The sequence below is a fragment of the Moschus berezovskii genome, chromosome 19 (genome assembly GCF_049115385.1).
Source record: "Moschus berezovskii isolate FMDL1 chromosome 19, NW_MosBer_1.0, whole genome shotgun sequence".
NCBI classification, from domain to species: domain Eukaryota; kingdom Metazoa; phylum Chordata; class Mammalia; order Artiodactyla; family Moschidae; genus Moschus; species Moschus berezovskii.
In genome coordinates, this window is record NC_142478.1 from 61193718 (window position 1) to 61219270 (window position 25553).

At 51.9% G+C, this 25553-nt stretch overlaps 1 protein-coding gene across 6 annotated transcripts in view; it reads left to right on the forward strand.

The window, feature by feature from the left end:
* Positions 1 to 25553, forward strand: part of TESC (tescalcin) — a 65606-nt gene that overhangs the window by 32283 nt on the left and 7770 nt on the right. For 5 of the 6 annotated variants that reach the window (XM_088828209.1, XM_055404330.2, XM_088828211.1 and 2 more), the window contains exons 3-4: positions 18473 to 18553; positions 25077 to 25216. In XM_088828209.1, the coding sequence (XP_088684335.1) occupies positions 18473 to 18553; positions 25077 to 25216 (221 nt within the window). Of the gene's footprint in view, positions 1 to 17910; positions 18013 to 18472; positions 18554 to 22145; positions 22216 to 25076; positions 25217 to 25553 lie in introns of all 6 variants that reach the window. The other variant, XM_088828212.1, reaches the window with a different exon arrangement.

A 25553-nucleotide genomic window follows, 5' to 3' on the forward strand; every position in this document is an offset into this window, starting at 1 on the left:
ATGGTGGGTGGTTTAACTTTTTTCTGAGGAGGAATGCCTCGGACTGTGTGTCTCCTCCTGGGAGAGAGTGTTCAGTCTTGGGTGGTGGCCGTGTCATTTCAAACCAGGCTGTGAGAGGTCCTCGTCAGTGAGTTGATCTGACTTGTTGAGGAAGATGCTTCGAGCTGAACCGTTTCCAACATAAAGTGAATGCTGTCCTGCTGCAAACTATCTAACAGATGTAGTTTCCTAAAATAGGCATGCAGAGTCTCAAGGTTACAGACTTGGAACTTTAAACCTTTTAGTAGTCCGTGAAAGCGTCTTGTTTTCTTAGTAAGTGGATTTAAAATTGACCCAAGTTTTAATGGAAAGCAACATGTAAATACTGTCCACTTTGTCTCATCTGTCTAAACAATGGCATGTTGTTAATCCAGTGCGTCATAGTCTCCAGAGCATCCACTTCCAGAGCTCAGAGTCTGGTGGTCTTGAGGTTCTGGGGGCCATCGGTCTTGATTTGATTGTATCCAAGGCAGAAGTAAATTAAATCAGGACTGACTTTTTATATTTTTTAAGGTTTATTTATTCATTTATGATTCTGCTGGGTCTTCGTTACTGTGTGTGGGCTTTCTCTGGTTGCACCGATCGGGGACTACTCTTTGTTGCAGTGCTCGGGCTTCTCATTGCAGTGCCTTTTCTAGTTGCAGACCTCAGGCTCTAGGCATGCGGGCTTCAGTAGTTGAGTCTCACGGGCTCTTGAGCTCTGACTCAGTAGTTGTGGCACATGGGTTCAGATGCCACACAGCATGTGGGATCTTCCCAGACCAGGGATCGAACCCATGTCCCCTGTATTGGCAGGCAGATTCTTAACCATTGGATCACCAAGGAGGCCTCGGACTGGCTTCTTGAATTCTACACAGTCTCACTTACTAATCCCAATAAAGAGCCCAGAAGAAGGTCCCCTGGCTTCCTATGGGGTCACATGCCCAAGGCTGAGCCAATCACTGTGGCCAAGGGTAACCAGCAAACTGTTTTTTCCTCCAGAGCTGAGTGAGTGGGGTGGGGTCACCTGCCAAGGGCAGGGGTGGAGGGTGGGGTGATTTCCCAGGGCAAGGTCGGCTTCCTTGGACCAGGGGCTGAGGAATGGATGCAGGTCTCAGGTGAGCTGACACAGGTATATCTGAATGTTGGAACATGGAAGTGTCAAGGGCATCCTCCATTTCTTTAGAAGTTCATGGGCACACGCGCTGTACCAGGCAGGCAGTACCTATGCTTGGGTGACAGGACCACCATGCAACTCTTAATTGGGGGTGTGTAATGGCAGAGCCTCCTTTCTCAAGATGATTTTTCTAGCATGCTGTGCCCCCAGCATGTCACAAGCTGCCCTGGGCTTCTCGTTATGTGTCTGGGGTCCATGGGTCTTGGTTTGGTGAGAGGCCTTAGGTTCCAATTCCATACGTGTATACTTTTCAGACTTGGGGGAAGCAGAGGCAAAAACCCAGGCTTGGGAAACAAATCGTATTTGAAACATCTGTGTCCCTGGCTGGTTGACTTTGGGTTAGTTGCTGTGTTTCTCTGAGCCTGTCTCTTCTGTAAAGTGAGTGTGGTCATTTGGGATTTGATTTGAGCATTAAAGATGAGCAGACGCACATGGTACATTTCTGTTCTGAGCTGGGTTGGTATTTGGCAAACAGGACTGTCATCATTCCACCATTGGTGAAGTCATGAGGATGCTCCCTGAGATGCCCAAGCAGTGGTCATTGATCCTCAGGCTGAAGTGGAGGTGGGGAGGGAAGGTGCTATGTGAGCAGGAAGCCCTCCCACTTTGAGGCTCTAGCTTTGGAGCTCAGACTGTGTTGCCCAGCAACCCCTCATGGGCTTTTCCAAGGATATATTAACGTGTTGAGCTCTACACTGGTTCTTTTTTTTAATTTTATTGTAGTATAGTCAATTTACAATGTTGTATTAGTTGCTTCTGTACAGAAAGTGATTCAGTTTTACTTATATATACTCATTCTCATTCATTGTGATTTATTTCAGGATATTGAATATAGTTCCCTGTGCTATAGAGTAGGACCATATTGCTTATCCATTATTTTTTTGTTGAAATATGGTTGGCCTACAGTGCCGTGTTAATCTCTGCTCTGCAGCAGAGTGGCTCTGGTATACACATGTATAGATTCTTTGTTACAGTCTTTTTTGTTGTGCTTTATCCCAGGAGATTGGATGTAGTTCCCTGTGCTATACGGTAGGACCCCGTCGTTCATCCATTCTAAATGTAATCGTTTCCATCTACTAACCCCAAACTCCTCCTCCATCCCTCCCCCAACCCTCTCCCCCTTGGCACCCACAAGTCTGTCCTCTGTGTCCGAAAGTCTGTTTCTGTTTTGTAGATAGACTCATTTGTGCCATGCTTTGGATTCCATGTATAAGTGGCATCATATGGTATTTGTCTTTCTCTTTCTAACTTCACTTACTATGAGAATCTCTAGTTGCATCCGTGTTGCTGCAAATGGTGTTATTTCATTCCTTTTTATGGCTGAGTAATATTCCATTGTGTATATGTACCACATCTTTTTTATCCATTCCTCTGGCAGTGGGCAGTTTGCTTCTGTGTCTTGGCTGTTGTAAATAGTGCTGCAGTGAACACTGGTGTGCATGTATCTTTCTGAATTATGGTTTTATCCAGACATATGTCCAGGAATAATTGGTGGATCATATGGTAGTTTTGTTTTTAGTTTAAGGAGTCTCAGTGTTGTTTTCCATAGTGTCAGCACCAATTTACATTCCCACCAACACTGGAGGAGGGTTCCCTTTTCTCCACACCCTCTCCAGCATTTGTTATTTGTAGATTTTTTAATGACAACATTCTGACTGGTATGAGGTGATACCTCACTGTAGTGTTGATTTTCATTTCTCTCAATAGTAATGCTGAGCCTCTTTTCATGTGCCTGATGGCAATCTGTATATCTTCTTTGGAGAAATGTCTGTTTAGGCTTTCTGCCCCTTTTTAATTGGGTTGTTTTGTTGTTGTTGAGCTTGTATGAACTGTTTGTATATATAAGCCCTTGTCAGACACATCATTTGCAAGTATTTTCTCCTATTCCATAGATTGTCTTTTCCTTTTTAAAAAAATAGTTTCCTTTGCTGTACAAAAGCTTGTCAGTTTAAATATTTCCTATTTGTTTGCTTTTATTTCTATTGACCTGAGAGACTGACAAAAAAAAGTTGATACGATTTTATGTCAGAGTATTTTGCCTGTGCTCTCTTCTAGGAGTTTTATGATGTCATGTCTTATGTTTATGTCTTCAAGCCATCTTTTAGTTTATTTTGTGTAGAACATGAGGATGTGTTCCAACTTGACTGATTTACATGCAGCTGTTTAGCTTTCCCAACACCACTTGCTGAAGATTGTCTTCTTCCCATTTTATATTCTTACTTCCTTTGTCAAAGATTAATTGACCATATGTGTGTGGGTTTATTTCTGGGTTCTCTATTCTGTTCTATTGCTCCATGTGTCTGTTTTTGTGATAATACCACACTGTTTTAATTATTGTACTTTTGTAGTATAGTCTGAAGTCTGGGAGAGTTATGCCTCCTGCTCAACTTTTTTTCCTTAGGATTGCTTTGGCATTTCTATGTCTTTTATGGTTCCATGTAATTTTGGATTATTCTAGTTCTATGAAAAATGTCATGGGTAATTTAATAGGGATCACATTAAATTTGTAGATTGCTTTGGGTAGTATTGGCATTTTAACAATATTCTTCCAATTCAAGAGCATAGGATATCATTCCATTTCTTTGAATCTTCTTTAATTTCTTAATGTTTTATAGTTCTCCGCCTTTAAGTCTTTCCACTTCCCTGGTGAGGTTTTTTCTTGAGGTTTGTTGTTGTTGTTGTTGTTTGGAGTGGGTGGTGGTGTTGGTATAATTTTAAAAGGCATTTTTTTGCATTTTCTTTCTGATGGTATTTCATTATTAGTGTAAAGAAATGCAACTGCTTCCTGAAAGTTAATCTTGTGCCCTGCTACTTTGCTGACTTCGTTTGTCAGATCTAGTAGTTTTTGTGAGTCCTTAGGGTTTTCTGTATGTGTGGTATATGCCATCTGCATATAGCGACAGTTCTGCCTTCCCCTCCCAATCATTCTGTGCATGATAGTCTGCATCTGCTAACCCCAAACTCCCAGTCTGTCTCCCCCAACCTCCCCCTTCCACCGTGGCAACCGGGGGTCTGCGCTCTATGTCTGTGAGTCTGTTTCTGTTTCGTAGGTGAGTATATTTCATATTTCAGATTCCACATACATAAGTGACATCCCATGATGCTTGCCTTTCTCTTTCTGACTGACTCAATGTGATGATCACTCTGGGTTCATCCATGCTGCTGCAAATGGCATTGCTTCATTCTTTTTATGGCTGAGAATTACTCCATTGAGTATGTATGTTCCACATCTTCTTTACCCGTTCCTCTGTTGATGGACATTTAGGCTATTTCCTTGTCTTGGTTATAGTGAGCGCTCTACACTGGCTCTTTCCCACCACTAGTGTGTGTGCAAATCACCAGGGAATTTTGGTAAAATGTGGGCTTTGGTCCACAGGACTGGAGTAGGGCCTAGGACTCTGCATTTATAACTATCATAGGCCGTCTTGGTGAGGTTGGCCTTGCCTAGCACCTGGGAATGCACCCAGTTTGCCCTCCAGGCTTGAGTAGGTGGAGGAGGCACCCCTCCCCCAAGTGCTGAGCGCTCCAAGTGCAGCCTCCTACTTCCCACGCCTTGTAGGTCAAACCAGGACGTGGGAAAGTTTGAACTGGTGGCTCTGCCTGCCACCCTGCCCCCCACTTACCCATGTCTTACACAGCCACCCCCAGGAGCACGATATGCATTGCCCTTCCCAGCCCTGCCCTCAGGTAAGCCCTGAGTATGTCTACCTGGACCCAGCAAGTAGCCACTGCCCCCTCGCCCCGAGGGCTCCCCAGTAAACGTCACGTCCATGCTGTTTAGCCAGGGTTCACCATGGTCTTCAGCTGCTGGGTTTTGCTTTGTTGAGGTCTCAATGTGGACCCCACCTCCTCCAAGACACTCTCCTGCCCCCTGCATCCCCGCAGACCCCTCCTGGGGATGTCCCAGCCCACAGACCCCTCCTGGGGGTGCCCCAGTCCAGCATTTGCAGCACAGAATTGTAACTGCCCCTCTTCCAGCCACCCCCACCCCCTCTAACAGACGGTCGGCCCTTTGGGAGCCAGGAGCTGGATCTCTTCTCTTGGTCCTGGTGCTGAGTCGGGGGCTCATAGCAGGATACGTGCTCTGGGAGTAGCTGATTGAATGAACGGATGAATGAGAGCAGTGAAGTGAGGGGCAAGTGAAAGAGCCCGCTGACTGGACGAGTTCTCTGTAGCGCGTCAAGCATGGTAAGCGTGAGATCCGCTGTTGTTAACATCCCTGCCTTCACAGGGTTTACGTATTTGTGATGAAAGGACTTATCTGGGGGCCTGGCACGTGGAGACGGTTCACAGATAATAAGCTTTTATTTCCAGCGTGCTTGTGTCACACAGTCTTTAACGTGTGCATTACACGACCCCATAGGTAGGGGGAGGAACACCTGCTCTCATCTGAGACATGGGACAGTGAGGCTCAGAGAGGTCACATACCTGGCCCCTGGTCACACAGCTCACAAGTGGAGGAGCTGGGACTCAAGTCTGGTGCTGAGGTCCCTCTGTAAGGAAGCTGGGAGCCTGGCTCTGACTTGCGAGTGTCCAGTAAGCACCTCAGGCTCCCTGCTGTGCTGTCTGAGGACCCTCCACCCTGACATCCTGGGAAGGAGGCACCATTACCGACACCGCGGCCCCTGCTGCAGCGTCTGCAGCCTCTGCTGGGCAGGCAATGTCAGCTGCACACGGTGACAGGCCAGCCCAGCCTGCAGGAAGGAGGTGATACCACCCAACCGTAGTGCTAGTACAAACAGGCCTGCATGAAGGGCCCCCTCCCAGCCCCCGGAGCTGCTTTGTCTGATCCTCATCCACCTTTCAGGACTGGAGAAGGGCATGGGGGCAGCTTTTCCGGTCCTCCTGGGCTTTCCTGCACATCCTCCCTGGGCAGAAGGGGTGAGTGGCCCCAGACAGTGTCCTGGCCCCCAGTCTGCCATGGGTTTCCTGTGTGACCCCAGGCTGAGCCTTCAACCTACCTGATCCTTGGGCATGTTCAGGAGGCCTTGCTGGGATTTCAGAGCATAGAAAGAAGCTTTGTTTCTTGCCTCGAGATTTCTGAAAGTCGTCAGCCAGGGTCCCCTGAGCATGGCCCCCAGCACCCGAGTCTGGGAGGGGTGTGGGTTGCAGGCCCCTCGGCCCCCTCCTCTGAGAGAGTGAAGGGGCCTGGACTTTTGAATCAGTTCAGTTCAGTCGCTCAGTCGTGTCCGACTCTTTGCGACCCCATGAATCACAGCACACCAGGCCTCCTTGTCCATCACCAACTCCCGGAGTTCACTCAAACTCATGTCCACAGAGTCGGTGATGGCATCCAGCCATCTCATTCTCTGTCGTCCCTCCCAGCATCAGAGTCTTTTCCAGTGAGTCAACTCGTCGCATGTGGTGGCCAAAGTATTGCAGTTTCAGCTTTAGCATCAGTCCTTCCAATGAACACCCAGGATCAATATCTCCTTTAGAATGGACTGGTTGGATCTCCTTGCAGTCCAAGGGACTCTCAAGAGTCTTCTCCAACACCACAGTTCAAAAGCATCAATTCTTCGGCGATCAACTTTCTTCACAGTCCAACTCTCACATCCATACATGACCACCGGAAAAACCATAGCCTTGACTAGACGGACCTTGGTTGGCAAAGTAATGTCTCTGCTTTTTAATATGCTGTCTAGGTTGGTCATAACTTTCCTTCCAAGGAGTAAGCGTCTTTTAATTTCATGGCTGCAATCAGCATCTGCAATGATTTTGGAGCCCAAAAAAATAAAGTCTGACACTGTTTCCACTGTTTTTCCATTTCCCATGAAGTGATGGGACCAGATGCCATGATCTTCGTTTTCTGAATGTTGAGCTTCAAGCCAAACTTTTCACTCTCCTCTTTCACTTTCATCAAGAGGCCTTTGAGTTCCTCTTCACTTTCTGCCATAAGGGTGGTGTCATCTGCATATCTGAGGTTATTGATATTTCTCCCGGCAATCTTGATTCCAGCTTGTGTTTCTTCCAGCCCAGCGTTCAGGCCCCATTCACACCTGTAGCTTTTATACACAGACTTGTAAGTTACATCTAAAAGCTTAACGAAGAATTGTGTCTCTGAATTTATGACTTTAGTAAGTTGAGGGTAGCTTTAAAAAATTTCCAGAGGGTAAAAACTGCCAAAGTTGACTTTAATTTTGTTGTTGCTGATTTGGCTATACTGAGTCTTAGTTGTGGCATGTGGGCTCCAGTTCACTGACCAGGCATGGAACCTGGGATCCCTGCATTGGGAGCACAGAGTCCCAACTGCTGGACCACAAGGGAAGTCCTGAAAATTGCTTTTAATTTTAACCCCCCACTTCCTACCGTGTCTGGTCGTGTTCCCTCTTTTGCTGAAGATCATGTAAGGACATTCAGGGGTGAGTTTACCCTGAGGCTTTCCAAGTTAGGGCCCCACTCTGTATGGGTTTCACTCTGCATGGGTTCCTTTCAAGGCCCAGCGCTTGAATTTTTTTTCAATTCCTAATGCTGCATTCTTTTTCTTTAAGAAGGGTCCCCCAGATTATATGTGTTTCAGGATCCCCCAAACCTGAGAGTACCTTGATCACAAAGCACTTTGTTCTAAGGGGTCTTGGTGAAAAATGCTTGATAGAAAATGTTCCTCTGACTCATTTATCAAGCACCTACTATGCAGAGACTTCTGTCCTCAAAAACTCTCCTTCTAGAAGGAAGACCCTCCATAAGCAAGCTTATTAAACGATACTGATTTTAGACAATACAAGAATGGCTTCTTGCACTTTTTCCTCCCTTTAGTAGGGTCCCTTAGGTGTCAGATGTTTTAAACAGCAGCCTTCTACTTCCTGAGAGCTCTCTGGCAGGCTCACCAACCCCCAGAAATAGATATGATAGAATCCTTCAAACATAGTGATGCAGGCCAGGAGGGCGCCTGATAAGATAGAGCTGCACTGCAAAAATAGTTTTAGATGCATATTGGACACATGTGGAGTGATTCCCGGGATGAACACAACCACAGATGTTCATGAGGAAGACAAAGGACGCAGTTGCCCACTGCCAGCACCACCAGCGCCCCAAGCAGTGTTCTAATGGGCTTGATGCCGGGGGCCAGCAAAGTCCCAACCCCAGGGCTTGTTTTACCCCCTTGGCAGTGCCTCCCATTGATTTATCGAGTGAGAGGTCAGCTCGGTGTCAGGAGCTGCCATTAGCTGTGTGGTCCTAAGGGTCTCAGGGACCCTTTCAAATTCACACCATTACCCCATTTGACAGGTCAAGAAACTGAGGCTAAGAAGGATAAGGTCCTACAACTTAACCTGCGGGAAGGTTAAGGGCTGGCTGTTGGAATAGCCAGAGCCCTGGAGCACTGTGATCACATCGCTTTTCTCCAAATTAAGTCATTTATTTTTCATTTTCTAGATTTCACGTACAAGTAATAACATACAGTATTTATCTTTCTCTGTCTGACTTATTTCACAAAGCATAATATTCTTCAGGCCCATCCATGTTGTTGAAAACAGCAAAGTTTCATCTTTTTATGGCTGAGTAATATTCCATTTTATATATATATATATATATATATATACATGCCACATCTTCTTTATCCACGTATCTGTCGACAGACTATTAGGTGGCTTCCATATCTTGGCTGTTGTAAATAATGGTGCTTTGAACATGGGGGCACGTGTGTCTTTTTTAAGTCACTTTTTAACCTAGTCACTTTGCTTTTTAACCTGGCAAATAGCTAAAGATTTACTTAAGAAAAAGTACGCATGACAGTGAAAGAACTGAGGCCCCCCTTAGATCATGAGGCTGTTTCATGGTCAGTATTGACCGTATTCCAGGAGGTAACCTGGCTTCCCTGATAGCTCAATTGGTAAAGAATCCGCCTGCAATGCAGGAGACCCCAGTTCAATTCCCAGGTAGGAAAGATCTGCTGGAGAAGGGATAGGCTACCCACTCCAGTATTCTTGGGCTTCCCTGGTGGCTCAGCTGGTAAAGAATCTGCCCGCAATGCAGGAGACCTGGGTTTGATCCCTGGGTTGGGAAGATCCCCTGCAGAAGGGAAAGGCTACCCACTGCAGCATTCTGGCCTGGAGAATGCCATGGTCCATGGAGTCACAGAGAGCCAGACACAGCTGAGCCGACTTTCACTCAGGAGGTAACCAGACCTCTCTTTAAAGCCTCGGCTGAGATGATGCACAGTCACTTAGAAAGATCTGCAGTTGCTTGTAACACTGCCTAGGAAACGTCGGGTGGGAGTGGCCCTGGGGCTCCCACACCTGCTCAGGTGAGCGGGTGGGGGCAGATATGAGAACGGGAGCCATGAAGGTGTCGGCTTGGTGTGAAAGGTGCCCAGGTGTCCCCCGGAGTGGAAAGAAGCTTTCTAAATGGTCTTAGATATATTAGTGGGAACTCACTTAAACTTTTTTAAAAAAGAGATTCTTTTCCCAGGATGGTAAATACTTGACCCAGTCTTTGCTCTAGAGGAGCAGGCGTTCGGACCTTCTGCAGTGGGCTCTAGGGCCGAGGACACCAAATGAGAAGTGAGGCTCCCTCTGCCCCAGTGGGAGGGGGCCTCTGTTGAGGTGCGCATGTGAGTGTGAGCAGGTAACTGGCATATAAGCTCATGATACACAATGATGGAGGAAGGAAACGGGGCAGACGGTGCGTCCTTGGGACCACCGCGGGGAGAAGGACCTGGGGACAGGTGGTCGGCACAGGCCCCTCTGAGGCGGCTGCTCTGGGGACCAGAGAAGGGGCTGGCGTGTGGAAGGAGGAGGGAAGGATGCTCCAGGCAGAGGTGAGACCAAGCTTCATCAGCCCGAGTGATAAGAGGACTGGCCGGTTGGGGCAGATCAGAGGCCCGACTTGGCCATGGGAAGGACCCAAAATAGAAGACTCAGCCTAGGCTCGCAATACCACGTGGATGCTAACTGCCCAGTCTGTATCTGTGGCTGGGCCATCTCCTCTGACCCCACCCCACCTCCTGCTCGTTCCCATGATGTTCTTGTGGCATCTCACACTTAACATGCCCCAAGGAGAGCCCCCATCACCCTCCTAGGTTGCCTTCGTCTCACACCATCCCCCCACTTCCTGAATCTGCTGTGCCTGTTCCCTGCCCCACCCTCATAGGGACCCACAGTGATGCATGGGGGCGGGGAGCCTTTGAAAATGGCACCTCTCTGCTCCGAAGGTTCCAAATAAAATAAAGTAACAGCCGCCTGGTCAGCACGTGTTCTGGAGACAACCAGAAATGTCTCCAGACATTGCCAAGAGTCCCCTGGGGTGGAGCAGTCGCCTCCTGCAGGTCTGTGCTCACATGTTCCCTTCACTCCAAGGCTTTACCTGACTGGCAGATCCTTGCACCCCACCACCCCTCCAACCCCCTGACATTTTTTTTTACTCCTTCTGTTCCAACTGCATGGATGTTCTTGCTGTTCCCGCCTCAGGGCTCCAGCACACACCCTTCCTTCTTTCTAGAACAGTCTTCCTCAGAGCAGAGTTTCCATTGGCTGGGTCATTTTTTTCTTTAATTTTAGTATGTATTTTTTTTTAATGTATTTAATTTTACTTTTGGCTGTGCCGGATCTTGGTTGCTGCGTGCGGGCTTTTCTCTAGTTGCCTTGAGCAGGGGCTACTCTCGTTGCAGAACATGAGCTGCTCATTGCGGTGGCGACTCTCGTGGAGAACAGGCTCCAGGCACTAAGGCTTCAGTAGTGGCAGATGGGCTTAGTTGCTCCAAGGCATGTGGGATTGTCCCGGATTGGGACGGAACCATGTCTCCTGCATTGGTGGATAGATCTTTACCACTGAGCCACCAGGGAAACCTGGAGCTGGATCAGCCTTCCTGGAGGCGGGGTGGGGTTAGGATGTATTATTGCAGGATGTTGGGCAGTGTCCCTTGCTTCCTGGAGCACCTTTACCCATTGTGACAACCAGAAATGTCTCCAGACATCGCCAAGAGTCCCCTGGGGTGGAGCAGTCGCCTCCTGCAGGTCTGTGCTCACATGTCCCCTTCACTCCGAGGCCTTCCCTGACCAGCGCACAGGGACTTCACCAGCCCTCTGCGGTTTCATCTGTTCCCACTGCTCGGTGTGTCTGCAAAGCGCCTGTTGCTGCTTGAAAGTTCCATTTTCTGTCTCTGTTGTTTCCCCCGCTTAAATCCCAGGAGGGATCGTGTCTGTCCCATCACTGCTGAAGCCAGCACCCACAACAGGGCCTGGCACCTGGAAGGTGCTGGAATACCTGTCACTTCCGCTGGAATGAGTGCTTGACAGGTGTTGAGGGGTGGCCGGTCCCAGGTGTGAAGCAGGCAGGAGGAGGGAGGAAGCCTGTGGGGAGGAATCACTTTGCTGATGCTGCCTCAGCATTTGAAAGACACATTTGCCTGGGGCCAGGGGGCCAGGGCCTTCTGGCCAGAATCTTTTGTGTAAAGACATCGGTAAAGAACCCACCTGCAGTGCAGGAGACAGAGGTTCGATACCGGGGTCAGGAAGATCCCCTGGAGGAGGGCATGGTAGCCCACTCTAGTATTCTTGCCTGGGAAATCCCAGGGCAGAGGAGCCTGGCAGGCTACAGGCCATGGGGTCACAAAGAATAGGACACAGCTGAGCAGCTGAGCAGTGTGTGTCGGGAATTCGTGGCGCTTCTCAAACTTGAACTTGCACAGGAATGCTGGCAGTTGTGGTGAAATGAGGGTTCTGATTCACAGGGTCTGGGCCCGGCCAAGACTCTGCATTTCTCACAAGCTCCCAAGTGATGCTGCTGCTGATGTGGGTGCTGTGCTCTGAGTGGCTCAGCGTTTCCCAGGAAGACACCTGCTGGCTGGGGCGTGCCCACTCCTGCACGAGCCCCGTGGGGCCCCCATTTCACCACTACTTAACTGTCACAAGTAAATACTGAGTGCAGGGGGTGGGTCTGGGAGTGTGGGGCCAACGGCCTGCCTTGATGGGGGAAGTCCTGGACCAGCACGGAGCAGGGAGGATGGGGTCTCAGACCAGGAATCCTCCCTGGACCCGCAGAAAGAACTTTGCACTTGAGCTGAGCCTCAACGCCACCGGAAACCAAGCCACACCACGAGGCAGGCGGAAGTGCCCCGCCCACCCTCCTCTGTGGTTTGCGGTCTTTCCTTCCCCTGTGGGTGCTTGCCTTGCTCTCTTTTGGGCCCCGGATGGGGCCTCTCGGGGCTGGATGGGAGCAGATGCCCCAGGAAGGTGTCTCGTTCTCTCTTCGAAGTAAAAACATACCAAACTGGAAGGAAGTAGCGGGTGTGAGGAAGTGCATGGGGTGGTGAGTGCCGGATTCAAAGCTCTTCTTCTGGCTGTGTGACTATATCTTGGTCACTTCACCTCTCTGGGCCTCATTTTCTCGCCTGTAAAATGGAGGTCATTGACATCTCCCATCATTGGGATACGGGGGTGATTGAACATGCCTGAGCTCACAGAGCACTCAGCCTGGGAGGATACAAGGGGTCCTCAAGGGGGAGAGTTTCAGTTCAGTCCCTCAGTCGTGTGTGACTCTTTGCGACCCCATGGACCACAGCACGCCAGGCCTCCCTGTCCATCACCAACTCCCAGAGTTTACCCAAACTCATGTCCATTGAGTCGGTGATGCCATCCAACCATCTCATCTTTTGTCGTCCCCTTCTCCTCCTGCCTTCAATCTTTCCCACCATCAGGGTCTTTTCCAATGAGTCAGCTCTTCGCATCAGGTGGCCAAAGTATTGGAGTTTCAGCTTCAACATCAGTCCTTCCAATGAACACCCAGGACTGATCTCCTTTAGGATGGACTGGTTGGCTCTCCTTGCAGCCCAAGGGACTCTCAAGAGTTTTCTCCAACACCACAGTTCAAAAGCATCAATTCTTCTGCGCTCAGCTTTCTTTATAGTTCAACTCTCACATCCATACATGACCACGGGAAAAACCACAGCCCTGACTAGACGGAACTTTGTTGACAAAGTAATATCTCTGCTTTTTAATATGCACTCTAGGTTGGTCATAACTTTCCTTCCAAGGAGTAAGCATCTTTTAATTTTATGGCCCCCAAAGATGTGAGCCCAGGGACCCCTTGTGGGCAGACCCTTCCCGCTGGTTACTGGGGCAGCATCACTGGACCACTGGGCCACAGCTCCTGCCCCTGAGCAGTGCCCCACCCCCAGTCCTGGGCTCTGGGTGATACAGGGCAGTTACCATAGGTGGTGGGGAGGCCTTGGGCTGAGCTGGTTCGACCAGCCTGATGGGCACCTCAGGGCTCGAAGGAGAAAAGGAAATGGGACTGAAACTGGCCTTTACAGGACTGAAGAGTCAGAAGCCCCTTTTCACCATGATCCCCAGGATTCGTGTGCAAGTTTGTGTTGGAGAAGTACCCAAATTGCCTTGTTTGGTGGCAGAGGGGTTGCACCGCACTGCTTGCAGGATCTTCTTAGTTCCTCAACCAGGAATTGAACCTGGGGCCCTGGCAGTGAAAGCACTGAGTCCTAACCACTGGGCTGCCAGGGAACTCCCAAGAATTCTCTGCTTGCCCCAGGCGGTTCTCCTGTGCACGTACCTTTGCGCAAAAGATCCTTGCAGGAAAGTCCTGGTCCTGTCCCGTTCCTTGCCCTCAGATAAACGCCTCTTTCAATGTCCTAAACTGAAGTTGGCCTTTCCCTGCCTCTGGGCTCAAGGCCTGCAACTCAGCTTGTTGAAGAAGGATGTTGGCAGATACCCCAGAAGTGCCCACAGCCTCCCCAGGACCAGACAGAACTCAGGAGAAGTTGCTCCAGCGCTGGGTGTCCATACTCTTTAAGTCAGGGCATCGTTCTCAGCAATAAGATATCACTTCACCTCTCTGCCTCGGTTTCCTCATTTGTAAGGTGGGAATATGTTCCTACTTTCATAATGTAAAGCTCTCAAAACAGTACCTGACACCCGGGGTGTCTGTAGAAGGTTAGCTGTTGCTATGATCACCGTTATCAAAGTTTTAAAATGAACTCACTGCGGGTCACACGTTTTGCTAGTAGCACCCTGTGTATATCTGTTAAGTCGGTTCAGTCATGTCCAACTCTTTGCAACCCCATGAACTGCAGCCCACCAGGCTCCTCTGTCCATGGGATTCTCCAGGCAGGAATACTGGAGTGGGTTGCCATTCCCTCTTCCCAGGGACTTTCTCAGCTCAGGGATCGAACCCCCATCTCCTATGTCTCTTGCATTGGCAGCAGGTTCTTTACCACTAGTGCCACCTGGGGAGCCCAGTGGCACCTTGCGTGTGTTTATCTCACCTGATCATCTCCTTAACCCCATAATGCTGCCTGGATATTTCCATGATCCCCATTTTATAGATGAGAAATTAAGACTCTGGGATCTGCAGTGCCTCAACCAGGGCGTGTGCCTGGTCAGGGGCAGAGCCTGGACTGGCCCCAGGTGTGCTTAACTTCACTTCTGCTTTGATATGGGTGTGTGTGTGTGGGGTTGCTGCTTGGTTGTACCCAGCTCACAGATGAGGAAACTGAGTCTGGAAGCGTCAGTAAGGTGCCCATGGTGAGGGAGAGTGGTTCTGGCTTACAGAGAAAGGCAGCTAGGATTCAAAGACACCTGCACAGACCTGCTGGGGGCTGTGAGGCCAGGACCTGGCGACTGTGTCCGCAGCTCGATCCCTAACATCTGCGCCCCGCCCCGCCAGTGGAAGGCCAGACCTCTCTTGGGCTGTTCATTTTCTTCTCCTGACACTCAGTCGTACAGTTGGGTTCTTTGAGGTCTTCCTGCCTCTGTCCTCCTCCTGAGACATTGCCCTCCCATTGAACCCCCGGGGCCCCGCTACCTTTTGTGGGATCTCCTGGTGCCAGGGGTGCTGCTGGTGTGTCCCTCCTTGCCACCTTAATAATCATGAGGACCTGTTTTCTCCCAGTCCCTTTAGAACCTGCAGCATCCTCTGTTTTGGCCTCTGTTCCCTGCTGGGGAATCAGTCAGACCCACTTCCTTGGTGTATCCCTGAATGCGGTCCTTCCAGCAGCCCTGGGAGAAAGCTCCATTGAGAGCCCCTACCTGGGCTCCGCAGGGCAGAGCAGGATCTGCGAACCGGGAGTGCCTGGGGACGCTGGAGGAAGGGGCGGGGCCTGGGGCAATGCCCCGCCCACACCCGACGCCCCGCCCATTCCGGCCCCCCCTTCCGCTCCGCTGTGCGTGCTCCGTGCTTGCGCTGCCTCCGGTTGCCGGAGGCCTTGAAGATGTGGTGCTATGAAAATGCGAGGCCCGTCCCCATGCTCTCAGGCACCTGAAAGCCTCCATCCGTGGAGCCCTGGCTCCTCACAGGACACCGTGCATGCTGTGTTCCAGACTTCCTCCCAGGCATGCTCTCCACAACCCTCTGAAGCTCCTGAGTGCAGAGGAGCAAGCCCGAGCCTCAGAGAAGCCAAGTCGCTTGTCCCAGGTGGCAGAGCTGGTAGAACCCCTATGTGATTCCAGAGGCTGTGCCCACTTCGTAGATGAGGAGACTGAGGCTGAGGAAGGGTTGACAGTCACCAAGACCAGGCAAGAAAAGCCAGAGAGGGCTTGGGGTCTGCAGCAGCTGCTGGCTTCCTCTCCTTTCTCCCCACGTCCCCTCTTAAACTCCACATAGTCCCCTTGACTTGAGCTGTTCCCATCCCGGGGGCTCTGGGTTTTCCGTATGTTTCCTCCTGTCACTGCATCTCACTCCCGGGTGCAGTACCAGAGCAGTGCGGACTGTCAGGGGTGTGAAGAACAGTGATGGGGACAGTGAGACGAGCTTTCACAAGCTGAAACGCACCCATGACCCCAAACCCAGAGCAAGGGCAGAGCGTCCTTGGCCCCAGGCCTCATACTCTCTCCTTGTGACCAACCCTGGAGGTAGCTGACCATGAACCTGACTCTGAGCTGCACAGGTTAGCGCCTCACTTTTTGAGCTCTGTATTGATGAAGCCATGGTGCAGTGGTTCTTTGCTTTCTAGTTTTTTAAAAATATTTTAGGAGTATTTAAAAACAGGCTTGCTTATGCTTGTGCTCAGTTGCTTTAGTCATGTCTGACTCTTTGCAGTCCCATGGACTGTAGCCGGCCAGGCTCCTCTGTCCATGGGGTTTCCCAGGCAAGAATACTGGAGTGGGTTGCCATGCCCTTCTCTGGGGCGGGGGAGAGGTCTTCCTGACCCAGGGCTCGAACCTGTGCCTCCTGCATTGCAGGCAGGTTCTTCAACCACTGAGCCCCCTGGGAAGCCCTTAAAATAGCCTGATTGAGATATAATTCACATGTTATGCAATTCATCCACTTAGTCTACAGTCCATATAAGAACATTTTCATCACCGCCAAAAGAAACTCTGTAGACAACAACCCTAGCTGTCAACTGTCCCCCAGTCCCTGGCACCCACCAGTCTGCTTTCTGTCTCTCTGGATTTGCTGTTCTGAACACCTCATATATTCGTACATAGAATCATACATGATGTGACCTTTTGTGTCTGGCTGCCTTCACTTAGCATCTTGCTCTTGAAGTTCATCTCTGTTGTAGCATGGGTCAGCACTGCAGTCCTTTTTATGGCCGAATAATGTTCCATTGCTGTGGGCCAGCTGCTCTGAGTGGGTTGCCTTCAGAACTGGGCCCTCAGGAATCTGAAACGTTGGCATCCATTGATGCTGGCTCCTGAGTTTGGCCAGATGCTATAAGCAAACAAAGCTAGGAGTGCTGAATGGTGGGGAGAGGTGGGAGACAGCTTGGAGAGGGGGAGACCATGGAGGCGTCTGGGCCCCAGGTAGGCCCTGCTTCTGTCTGAGCCTTAGCCTCCCCATCTGTTTGATGAGGGCAGGACAGGGCTCAGCTGTGTGTTTACAGAACCTTCCAGCTCTGATGGTGCGGAGTGCCCCTTGTATGTGGCACTTCCTCCTTCCCAGCGTGGGTTGGTTCTAGCTTCAAGTTCTAAATCTGAGGGCCCTTGGATGTTCTCCTTTTAAGTGGCTGTTGTCCTCCCAGCTTCCCCAGGCTGGGTCTGCCCCCTTATCCCCCTGGATTACCAGCCTGTGTCCTGGGTCCCTTCCAAGGCCACTGCCTGTTGAAATCCACAGAGCAGAAGAAAAGGTGAGCAGGAAGCAGGTCCGAGAACAAAGGACACCCTTATGTGGGAAGGTCAGGCAGGTGGGGACTTAACCTGCCTCCATGCCTGCAAACTCACAGCCTCTGGGACCCAGCGACACCTGGCCTTAGCCACAGGTGGCTGTGTTTGAAATTCACCATCTCATACAAACATTTCTCTCTCTCTGAACAGCTTTACCGAAATAGAATTCGCATATCCTATGATTCACCCACTAAAACGTGCAATGCAATGGCTTTTAGTATGCTTCCAGAGTACTGTATCCATCACCACAGTCTGTTTGACAACGTTTTCATCACCCGCTGAAGAGTCCTCGTACCCTTAGTACCATTCCCCAGCATGGCTCCCAGTCCCCCAGCCTCTGGCAACCACTAATCTCCTTTCTGTCTCTATGGATTGATTTATTCTGGACTTTTCATATAAATGAAATCATACACTGTGTGGCCCAGCTTATTTCACTTAGCACCGTGTCTATACGGTCCATCCGTATTGTAGCCTGTGTCTGTATTTCTTTCCTTTTAATGGCTGAATGTGCTTAGCCACTCAGGCGTGTCCAACTCTTTATGACCCTATGGACTGTAGCCCACCAGGCTTCTCTGTCCATGGGGATTCTCCAGGCAAGAATACTGGCGTGGGTTGCCATGCTCTCCTCCAAGGATCTTCCTAACCCAGGGATTGAACCCACATCTTTACCGGCTAAGCTAGCCAGGAAGCCCACTTCTATCAATATTCACGGGCAAATTTCTATGTGGATGAATGTTTGCATTTCTCTGGAGACATATCCAGGTATATATCTAGCAGTGGAATCACTGGGTCACATGTAACTCCAGGTTTTTAACCTGCTGTGGACACTGTTTTTGAAATCTCCAAGCAAGCAGCTTGCTGCTCTGATTCCAAGACAACCAACTCAGGGTTTCCCTACCTGGGGTATCTGACCCCTCGGAATAGGATGCAGGGCTTGTGTCGCTGCATCTTTCTGGGGGATGGGCAGGGTGGATGTCTAGGACATCTATCAGATTCCCAAAGGCGTCTCTGAGCCTCCAGGCCCTCTGTGGTCCCACTGGTCCAAGGGTTAGAGGAGGAGGTAGACCAAAGCAGCATATCCCAGTCCTGACGTGTGAATTCCAGACCCTTCCCGTAGGGCCTGCTCAGGGTGAAAAACGCAACATAAGAAGTGATGAACGTGCTCTCTGACATCATTCTTTTCTCCCTTATTTCCCGGTGTGCCTCCTCCTTGGAAACCCAGGAAGGAGAACTTCAACAATGTCCCTGACCTGGAGCTCAACCCAATCCGGTCCAAAATCGTCCGTGCCTTCTTCGACAACAGGTGGGCCCTTCTCCTGGAATGCTGATGGTGGGTGACTTTGTGGGGAGTGTTTTGCCTTTGTAACCTCTGTCATAACTCGTGTGCTCAAAAGGCGTATGGTCATGGGTCAGAGTTGTGAGCATGGGTCAGAGGTCTAGCAGTTCTGGATTCATGGCTAGGTGACTTGGGACAGTTCACTCAATCTCTCTCGGCCTCTGTATTAGTTAGCTATGGCTGTGTAACAAATTACTACCCCCCCAAAAAAAAACTTAGCAGTTTAAGACATTACATATTTATTAGCTCACCATTTCTATGCATCCGGGATTTGGGTTCTCAGGCTCAGGGAGGGTTCACTGGGGCTGCAGTCACCTGAAGGCATGACTGGGGGATGCTCTGTTTCCTGAGCTCATCCACCTGGATGTTGGCAGCTCATGAGCCAATCCCCAGAGTTACCACACCTGGCAGCTGGCTCTCCTCAGAGTAAGATGTTCCAGTGAGAGGGAGAGGGAGGGAGGGAGGAGAGAGAGACTGAGCACTTGAGATGGAAAGCACCATCCATTGGTATCTTCATCTCGCAGGTAACATTCCACCACCTTTTCTATATTGTTTTCTTCAGAAGTGAGTCCCTGGGTCTCCCCACACTTGGAGTGGGGCCCTCACGGGGCATGGATGCCAGGAGGCCGCCTCGCTTTCCTTATAGATAAGATGACGGCAATAGCACCTGCCTTGCGGTGCTGCTGGGATGATGTGTGTTGAAGAGCCAGAGTACGCTCAGTGCCCTGGCTTACAGATGGAGAAACTGAGGCAGAGAGAGGCACCGTGGGCAGTGTCCCAAAGCTGAGGCTAAGGCCAGAGCTCGTGTCCTCAGATGTCCGGTGTCGTCAGAGTTGAAAGACTCACGTATCGGGAGGGACATCACTGTGTCTGAGGCTTAGTGAGGAGGTAGGAGATGGGCATGGGGCATGGGCACACTCTCGCCAGGCTGCTGAAGCCTGTGCGCAACACCCCGGGGGCCCAGGCCTGACACCCTGTGTCCGCAGAGATCGCTGGGGAGCAGGGAAGCAGGCAGAAAGAGGAAGGAAGGGAACTGGCGTGTTGAGATCATGTGATAGGTGGGGACTCCCTGGACGGTCTTCAAGTTGTATGAGCCTGAACCACCCAGCTTGGTTCTGCCAGGACTGTGGGGACCTGAGCCAGAAGTGGAACCTCGCTGTTCACAGGACGGAGCTGGGAAGTCCTCGGACTGCCCCAGAAAACGCAGAAACCTTCCTCCAGGGCCTGTGGGGTGAGACCTGAGGAAAAAGTGCCCAACAGTTAACCAGACAAAGCAGAGAGAAACCAGAACTGCATGTGCAAAGGCCCTGTGGCCTAAAGTCGAGCTATATGAGTGACAGAGAGGGGACTCAGTTGGAACACAGAGAGGCTGAGCATGGTGAGAGGTGTGGGGCGGGCAGGGTGCATCATGCAGACCCTAGGCCAGCAAGAGGGGTCTTGACTTCAACCCAGGAGCAACATCAGGCGTGGGGGCACAGATAGGCTTTAAGGGGTGTGTGTGGAGCATGAAGCAGGTTGGCATCTTGCAGAGGTCACTCTGGCTGCCAGTGGGTTGCCGGGGACTGAGGCCAGCGTCCCTCCGGCTGGGACTCCTGATTGCAGAGGGATGGCAATGGGCGGCTTTGAGATACCTGGGAAGGGGGTAACAGAGGGCAGAGGAAAGTGAGGGAGCTGGTACCTGAGGAATCACCCCCAGCAAATTGTCACACATCCCTTCAGAGAGGGAAGGTTTGAAGTCTCATGGTCAGTGGTGAAGATGGGAGTAGGATTCAGCACCCCACCTCCTTTTTAACCCTGATTCTGCCTGCTGAATCCCAGGGCGAGGCCTGGGCGGGCGGGCAGAGAGCAGAGCAGGGTTGGACGGGGGGTGGCGGACAGGTAGTGGAGCAGGGTGGGGTGATGTGGCCCCCAATGTGGAGACGACATGGCCCTTGGAGTCTAGGGTTGGAGGTGTCGCAGGAAGATGGTGAAGGGTGACCAGAGTGTCGTGGTGCCTGACACGAGAAGCGGGCGGAGTGCAGACGTGTTTGTCTGTGTGTACACAGGCCCGCGGGTGCCTGCCTGTGAGGCTTGTTTCTGAGGCTGGATGAGACCGGGGCAGCTGTGAGGTTGGCCAGGATCCGGGGACCCAGCCTTCTGTGCTTGGAGCTGGAGGGGCTGGTGTCTTCCATGTACCATGTGGGCCAGGATGGAGAGAGGGGTATGCCCTGGAGGTCCCAGTGACCCCGCTGCCCCCAGGCCTGTGGAGCCACCTGGGGCCCAGGGCTTGGTTCTTCTGTCCTCACCACCGGCCCAGGAGGAGAGTGGCGGGGCTGGAGGGGGACCCGAGGAAACCTCTACTGTCCTGATTGGTGGGGGTGGGGGCGTGGATACCAGGAGGCTGCTTCACTTTGCTCACAAACAGAACGATGACGGTAAGAACAGCACCCGCCTTATGGGGTTGCTGTGAGGCTGTGCTGAGAGGACATGTGTTCAAGAGCCACAGTACGCTCCGTGCTCAGTCGTGTCCAACGCTGCGACCCCATGGACTGTACCTGCCTTTCCCCCCTGCCCCCTGCAAGGCTCCTCTGTCCATGGGATTCTCCAGGCAGGAATACTAGAGTGGGTTGCTGTTTCCTTCTCCAGGAGATCTTCCCAACCCAGGGATTGAACCCTGGTCTCCCGCATTACAGGTGGATTCTTTACCGTCTGAGCCACCAGGGAAGCTGTTCCTTAAAGCAAGGCTGGCCGGAGGTCGCTTGGCCCTCCGCTGTCCCCTGGGGAACTGGGGACAGGTTCCAGGAGTTGTGTGTTTTCAGGTGAGGGTGGAACTTGGGTGTGGCCAGGCTGCTCTCCAGGACTGATACGCTGCCTGCCGAGGGGACCGGGCCTGGGCACGAGCCGGAGGGGAAACCTCCCTCCAGCCAGAGAACAGGCAGGCGCAGCCCTGAATCCTCAGTCAGAGGTGGAAGAGACCCCTGCCTTGCTTAGAGCATCCGATGTTAGGACAGAGCCATGAGCGCGGGCACAGACAGGTGCCTTCCGAAGGATGGAGGGAGGCCCTCGGTCAGTCAGGGAACGTTGAGTGTCTGCAAGGTGTCATCAGGCCTTTGAGCCCCTGATGAGGGGCATGCGGCAGGAAACAGGGGCAAGGGCTGGGCTGAGACCCGGGAGACCAGGTGGAGGCTTGTGGTGGGGGGAGTCACCCCAAGAGCTGGAGAGGCTTCCAGAGACCGTTGAGCAAGGGAGCGACAGAGTCTGATTTGCTTTTTTATTTTTTAATATTTGTTTGTTTATATGTATTTATTTGGCTGCATTGGGTCTGAGTTGCAGCATGTGGGGTCTAGTTCCCTGACCAGGGAGGGACCTGGGCCCCCTGCATTGGGAGTGCAGAGTCTTAGCCACTGGACCACCAGGGACGTCTCTGACTTGCTTTTTGTGGAGCTCATCCTGGCCTCTGCTCACTGGGATGGTGGAGGCTGGACCAGGCTGTCCTAGAGAGAAGATCGGATATGATGGGGAGGGAGTCAAGGGGTCCCTGGGCCTGCAGTGCGGGCGGCTCACAAGACACCTGCTCTAGGGAATGACCACTGGAAGACAGTGCAGGATGGTGAGCAGGAGACAGGGAGGACAGCAGCCCACAGCAGGAGGTGAGAGCCCACTCCCACCCCATCCCCCTGTGGGTTCTCGGACCTCAGCCTTGGGGCAGCTGCTTAGAGACATGGTCTGGAGAAAGGGAGGCCCCTGGTGAGTTGGTGGACTGCCCAAGGTCAACAAGAAGAGGAGGATTGAGGAAAGGCATCCCCAGCTGGGACCTGGAGCAGCTCAGCACCTGTGTGTCCTTTACATTTCTGTTCTGTAAGCTCTGCCAAGGGGTGAGGGAGGAGTCAGAGGACAGGCCTGGAGGCAGGATTTTCCTTTCAAAAAGTACCAGTGTCTGCCTTGCATCATAAGGCGTTTTGGGAACAAGACAGTGAAGCAAGAAGCTGGTTGGAAGGCAGTTTGAGCCGGGTCTGTCCCTACCTCCAAGGGTTCTGGTCCTCACAGTCATTGGAGAATTCTTGCAAAGAGAGTGCTGTGATGTAGGGCTGCAGATTTGGATGTGGCCCCCATTCTTGTCGGGCTTCCCAGGTGGCACTAGTGGTAAAGAACCCGCCTGTTAATGCAGGAGACTTGGGAGACGTGAGTTAGGTTCCCTAGGTCGGGAAGATCCTCTGGAGGAGGGCATGGCAACCCGCTCCAGTATTCTTGCCTAGGGAATCCCGTGGACAGAGGAGCCTGGTGGGCTACAGTCTATAGGGTCGTATAGAGTGGGACATGACTGAAGCGACTTAGCACACACGCCCATTCTCCTATCCACTGACCCTGGCCTCTGGGTGCCCCACTGTGGAAATCGGAGTGGAGTGCAGGTAGGCCTGGCTCCAGGTGCTCTGTCTGGGTTTCCTCGGCCTGCCCTCTGGTCACCTTAAGAGACCAGGATGCTAGCCCACATGGACCTCCCAGGGACATTAGGATGGGAAGGAACCCCTTGCCCCTGAATTGGGTCCTGATGGTGAAACAGCCAGGTCGCAGGCTTCCCTGAGAAGCAGACACATGTGGCCTGCCCGCCCCGGGGCCCATCACATGTCCCTGAGCTCATCTCCACCCCTGTCGCTGCAGCCGGAACCCCCTGAGAAGGAGGTGCGACCTAACCCAGTGTACCAGGCCTCCTAGGAGCCTGATGACGCCTGGGGCTGTTTTTACACCTTGTAAGTCTGGTCTGTGCCCCTGACAGCAGGAGCTCTGAGGTTATTAAAAATCTGTCCAGAGGAACAGTGGGAAACCTTTGTAAGAGATGATTTCAGAGAAAATTGAGAAAAAAAACACTCAAAGCCCAGGCTTTACTGGGTCCTGAGATCTCTCATCTCTCCAGTTTGTTGTTTCACAATCCACCTTTCGTGATCCAGGCTCAGGAGCCACTTCTTTCTGGAAAATCTCCTGGAACGAAAGCTCGGGGATAGTGAGATCTCTAAAACTATGATGTGTGGTGGACGCTGCAGGGCAGGATTTGAAAGGGAGTCACTGGGCCCCTGCGTCCCCAGTGGTGCAGCGGTTAAAAAAACCTGTTTGCCAATGCAGAAGATACAGGTTCGAACCCCAGTTTGGGAAGATCCCCTGGAGAAGGAAATGGCGACCCATTCCAGTGTTCTTGCCTGCGAAATCCCATGGGAAGAAGAGCCTGGCGGGCTATAGTCTATGGGGATCACAAAGAGTCAGATACAGCTTAGTGACAAAACAACAACAAATGGGCCCCTAGGGAAAACCTTGAACATGTTCCTTTAAGCTGAGATGTGGTCCTCACCCCAGGAGGCGCCCAAGTGTATTTGAGAAGCACCATCATCCCAGGCCAGCTGAGAACTGTCCCTTTGCAAGGAGGCACAAGGGAGGGTAGGGGGACCATCAGACAGATGGCGACCTGCCCCAGTAGGAGTCGATTGGTGGTAAGAGTGCGGCAGCCGTGGGTCAGGAGCCCATGTTTGGTTGGAGTCGACTCCAAGCTGTTTTCTCAGCTCCTATGCCAGGACCTGCACTTGGTGGCTTGTTGGTGCCCTCGCATGCATTTGCTGAGTACCCGCAGTGTGCTCGGCATGAGACGGACCCAGCTTTGGGTATGCTCCCCGAGCCTCGCCTGGAACTCGAGCCCTTTCCCACCCCTTTGGAAAAGCACATCCACAGGGACAACCTCAAACCTGCCTTGATCTGTTCGAAAACCTGCAGCTCATTGGTGCACTTCACGCTTTGGTAGGAAACATTACTCAGAGCTGCCTGCCAACAGATCACTGTGCCCGAGTTTCAGACAGCTAATAGAGAGCAGGAACTGGCAAACTTTATCAAAAAGCCCAGAAAGTAAATATTTTAGGCTTCGCGGGCCACATCCTCTCTACTGCAACTGTTCAGCTCTGCCTTTGTAGCCTGAAGGCAGCCGCGGATACCATGTAAATGAGCAGGCGTGGCCAGGTGCCAATAAAACTTTATTTCTGGATGTGCAGATTTGGATTTCATGTAATTTTCACTTGTCATGCGATGCTATTCTTTTTTTTCCCACCATATCAAAACATAGAAACCCTTCTTAGCTCATGGGCTATGTAAAAGCAGGCAGCAGGTGGGATTTGGCCCCTGGGCTGCAGTTTGTGACTCCCTGACCCTTTCGATCTAAAGGAGAGGGTCAGGAGACGTACCTGGTGAATTACCGCCCAACTCTGTGCACCATGCATGCCCGGCAGCCCCTGCCCCACAGACCTGCAAATGGTGGCTTCTGGGTGGGGGGAGTGCAGCACAGGGCTGGACTAACTAGGGGGCCCCTGGTGCCCCTCACGAGCTGGTCGCTGGGTAGCAGCAGAACCCAAGACTGGGACAGCCACTGTAGGTGAAGCGAGTGCTTGGAAGGGCCGGTTTCTCTGGGGCTGTAGGTGGCAGCGAGACGAGCTTCTGATTTGAATACATTTCCGACACCCCCTCGTTGATCCCGCAGGAACCTGCGCAAGGGGTCCAGTGGCCTGGCCGACGAGATCAACTTTGAGGACTTTCTGACCATCATGTCCTACTTCCGGCCCATTGACACCACCATGGACGAGGAGCAAGTGCAGCTGTGCCGGAAGGAGAAGCTGAGATGTGGGTGTCCCGGGGCCCCTCCCCAGGGCGCACCTGGCCGCTCGCATGTCCCCGAGGCCTGCTGTGCCCCTGCGGATGTGGAGAGGGTCAGGGAGCACCAGCTCTGGGCCTTGGGGAGGGGGATTTCACAGCACAGAGGGTGCTCCCTCTCCTAGGCTGCTCTGAGGCAGCCTCCTTGTTGACACTTCTCAGCAACTGGTGACTTTCTGGGAATAGAAGGGTCTGTCGGTGATGGGAAGTTGGTCTGGACAGACCTGGTTCAATCCAGCGCTTGCACTAAGCAGCTGTGTGACCCTGAACCTGACGGTGGGAATGAGGCTGGTCACGTGGGTGGTTC